Source organism: Bison bison, unplaced genomic scaffold, assembly GCF_000754665.1.
Source record: "Bison bison bison isolate TAMUID 2011002044 unplaced genomic scaffold, Bison_UMD1.0 scf7180017855361, whole genome shotgun sequence".
NCBI classification, from domain to species: Eukaryota; Metazoa; Chordata; class Mammalia; order Artiodactyla; family Bovidae; genus Bison; species Bison bison.
In genome coordinates this window covers 1-4298 of record NW_011485934.1, presented here as the reverse complement: position 1 = coordinate 4298, position 4298 = coordinate 1, and the positions used below count along the sequence as shown (strand labels likewise).

Genomic DNA, 4298 nt, shown 5'->3' with positions numbered 1-4298 from the left:
CTCAGATATGCACATGACACCACCCTTATGGCAGAAACTGAAGAGGAACTAAAAAACCTACTTGATGAAAGTGAAAGTGGAGAGTGAAAAAGTTGGCTTAAAGCTCAACATTCAGAAAACTAAGATCATGGCATCTGGTCCCATCACTTCATGGAAATAGATGGAGGAACAGTGGAAACAGTGTCAGACTTTATTTTTCTGGGCTCCAAAATCACTGCAGATGGTGACTGCAGCCATGAAATTAAAAGACGCTTACTTCTTGGAAGGAAAATTACGACCAACCTAGATAGCATATTCAAAAGCAGAGACATTACTTTGCCAACAAAGGTCCGTCTAGTCAAGGCTCTGTTTTTCCAGTGGTCATGTATGGATGTGAGAGTTGGACTATGAAGAAGGCTGAGCATCGAAGAATTGATGCTTTTGAACTGTGGTGTTGGAGAAGACTCTTGAGAGTCCCTTGGACTGTAAGGAGATCCAACCAGTCCATTCTGAAGGAGATCAGCCCTGGGATTTCTTTGGAAGGAATGATGCTAAAGCTGAAACTCCAGTACTCTGGCCACCTCGTGCGAAGAGTTGACTCATTGGAAAAGACTCTGATGCTGGGAGGGATTGGGGGCAGGAGGAGAAGGGGATGACAGAGGATGAGATGGCTGGATGGCATCACTGACTTGATGGACGTGAGTCTGAGTGAACTCCGGGAGTTGGTGATGGACAGGGAGGCCTGGCATGCTGCGATTCATGGGGTCTCGAAGAGTCAGACACGACTGAGCGACTGAATTGACCTGAACTGAATTGATTGGGTACTTACTCTGTGTCAGTCATTATGGGAAGCACTTTACATGCATGATCTCAGTGTCCTCACAATAACAATGAAAAGATGAAGAAACTAAAGCAGAGAGTAGTTCAGTAACTTGTCCAAGGTCACATAACCTGCGCCTTCCTTGCAGGTTTCATCTCTTCTGAACCCACGATCATTCACTGTCAGCAAATGACATGGAGGAAACATTCCTGATGGAATCTTGAGAAGGAACACCCCTGGCCCCAACAGTAGGGTCCTGCCTGGAGGAGGCGTTACTCCAGGAGGAAGCTGGCCTGGTGCTGGGGGACGTGGGTGACCTTCCTGGTGCACCTGTGCCGGTTACCTGGACAAACTGGCCTCAGCTTTAATTCTCTCCAGGAATTCATTCAGCAGGAGTAGCAGTGTCTCTCTGCTCAGTATGTCCCAGAGACACTCAACGACATCCTCAAAAAAGATCTCAATATCTAGATGAAAGGAAAGGGAATAAGATTAGAAGAATTAGTGGTGGGACATAAATGTTAGAGTATAAAATAGTTAAAATTCCTCTTGCTGAGCAGCAGTCACCTGGGGTGCTCTTGGTGTGGTCACCTAAGGTTATGGATGGACTGTCCCCCCTCCCTCCACCCAATTTGTGTTGAAGAGTTAACCCCCTGGTGACCTTTCTGAAGAAAGGCTTGTAAGGAGGTTAGGTGAAATGAGATCCTATGTGGGATTCCCAGGTAAATTGAGGTCTTGGTGGGATTCCCAGGGAATTCTAGTGGTAAAGAACCTGTCCGACAACTCAGGAGATGTAAGAGAGGCAGGTTTGATCCCTGAGTCAAGAAGATCCCTTGAAGGAGGGCATGGCAAGCCACTCCATATTCTTGTTTGGAGAATCCCACAGATAGAGGAGGCTGGCAGGCTGCAGTCCATGCGGTTGCAAAGAGTTGGACATGACTGAACAACTGAACACACACACATAAAGAAAAGAGAGAGCAAGTGTGATTTGTTAGTTACCACTTCCAGAATAGACTGGCAGCACCCTATAAATGAATGCTTTCATGTTTGGGCAGTGAAACAATTGAATACTCACGTTAAATGGGATAAAGAATATAATGACTACAAATAGCCTCAGATCATTCCTCAATGAGTTGTCAAAATCCCTGAGTGATTTCAGAGATCTGGAGGTTATGGAATTGTAGGTAAGATATTGGTGGCCAGGCTATATATATGTATGTGGGCTGGGACTTGATATCAAATGTGTCTCTTGGTAAATCCACACAAAGAGGCATTATCCTTATCTCACAGAAGAGGCAAGTGAAACTCAGACAGGAAGAATGGACAGCCCAAGGCCACAGAGCTGAAAGCTCTGAGGTTGAATCCAAGGTCAAGTGTCAGACATTTCTTGGACAAGACTTTGAATCCTCCTTCCATTTAAAACTCTTGTGATTTGTTCATTCTACTCTATAGCACACAATGGGGATTCTTTGCGACTCATTTTTGGTGGTGAGCATGCAGTAGCATATATAGAAGTAGAAATATAATGTTGTACACACGAAATTTAGAAAACATTACAAACTCACGTTACCTAATTTTAAAAAAGACTTTAGGACCACATGCCATTGAGTAAAACTACTATGTGAGAGGATTCCTGCTTCTGACCACAGACTGTAGGATGGGCAGGGGAGGGGATCAACCAGTGGAGGAGGGGTGGAGCCAGATGTGATCCTCATCACCCCTCCCCTCCAGGTGTGAGGTGGCAAAGGCTAGACTGGGGTTCAGAGCAAGGTCCACTGACCCTTGCAGAGTGGCTGGGCTGGTGGCTGGGAAGAGCTGGAGGAAACAGCTTCTGTGGTGATGCCCCAGGGTCTGGGAGCAGGAGGAGGCTTGGGCCAAGGGAGAGAGCAGGAGAAGTCCAATGATGCTGGAGGACCTCCTCTCCCAGGCCTGCCTGGCCTTGAGGACTGTCATCTGCTGTCCATGCTCTGCGTGTGCTCTCCAGGCCACCGTACTGAGTCACTTGCTGGGTGTTGGGAGAGGCAGGAAGTCAGCACCTTGGTCATGGCTCCCTGAGGAGATGGCCAGGAAGGAGGCTGTGGGCAGACCCCAGGGTGAGGGGAATCTCCTGGTCTCTTGGAAGCTCAAGGATGCCTATCCATCCTCTTCATGGTTCTTGATTTCTCTGTAGTTTAACTCAGCCTCGAAAAACCTCCCTCAATTCTGGGTCACAAGTAGGAACCTTGCAGAGAAGAGAGAGCTGACTACCTGAGCAGTATCCGAAGTTTTCTGAGCTCATGGTGGCATCAGGGGGTCTCAGGGATCTCCCTTCAGCTTCTTGTCTAAGTCAGGCTGGAAGGAGGTGTGACCTCACCCTTGGGGAGAAAAAACAGACTGTGAGCTCCACTGTGAGGGGCAGAGGCTGCAGGGAGCAGCGAGGGACAAGTTCTCTGGTGGGTTCCCCCGGGACGGCCACCAGTGCCTCCAGGAACTTAGCCCAGTGTGACTCTCTGTTCCTGGGCTCTGCTGGTTGTTAGTTAAGAAAAGTCATTCACCTCCTACAGCTCCTTCCAAGCCAAGTCAGAGTCCTGCTCTCCTGTTGGGGCACAAGGGGAAGGAAATCAGACAGGAGACAGCCATCTGTGAAGTTATAGGAACAATAAAACCAGAGACTAGAAGAACAGATAGGAGGTGATACTCTGGAAATGAGGTGAGGTTGGGACACCTGTGTTTTTGAATTGATAATAACTAATATTAATGACAACATTGATCCAGTGTCCTTGACCTGCAGGCTCCTGAAACTCACTCAAACTTAGCTGAGTCCAAATTGTCACGCTGGTGCCAGAGTCTAGACTAGACCCTGAGTCTTTCTGATGTAAATCACATGTGTGTGATGACTATGCTCTACTCCCTATATATACAAAAAGATTTATTTGTGGATATATGTTCATTGCTAAATGACTCTTCCTTCCAAAATGATGTCTTGCTCCCTATCAAGTCTCTCCTTGATAAAGTTCCTGGTGATATAGCTCCCATTGCCCAGGTCTTCCTTGCTTCTGCAAGAGCCTTTTTCCCACAAGGGCCTGGAGTCCCACAAGCCCTGCCCCAATTCCTGTATCCCTGCTCTGAGTGGCTGAGACCCCTGCAGCTGTTCTGTCCTCCTTGCTTTCCCCTCCTGAATATTGGACTTGATGTAGTTTCTAATCCTTTATGTAAATAATAGTGCAAAGAATATTCTCCTTGTGTAAGGCTTCACCTACATCTGAGACTGTATCCTTAAGCTATATCTAGAAGTAGAATTAAGATCAGATAGCATCAACACCTAAAATATTTCCATATCTAGAGCCACCATGTTATGCAAAGAAACTGTAGCAATTTATGTTCACACTTATAATATATGAGGGTGTCCATCCTTTCAGACATACCCATTCTCAGTGGTCTTTCTTTAAAAAAATTCAGATCTTTATAATTAAATCATTTATTTTGGTTCTGCATGTGATTATCTTGCCATGGGAGATGAGGA

At 46.4% G+C, this 4298-nt stretch overlaps 1 protein-coding gene across 1 annotated transcript in view; it reads right to left on the bottom strand.

The window, feature by feature from the left end:
* Nucleotides 1-3689, bottom strand: part of LOC105002240 (apolipoprotein L3-like) — an 8826-nt gene extending 5137 nt beyond the window's left edge. The window contains exons 1-2 of the mRNA XM_010858777.1: nt 3044-3689; nt 1143-1263 (exon numbers count right to left, since the gene is read on the bottom strand). Coding sequence (XP_010857079.1) covers nt 1143-1263; nt 3044-3074 — 152 coding nt within the window. The 5' untranslated portion in view covers nt 3075-3689. The remainder of the gene's footprint in view (nt 1-1142; nt 1264-3043) is intronic.
* Between the last annotated feature and the right edge of the window lie 609 nt (nt 3690-4298).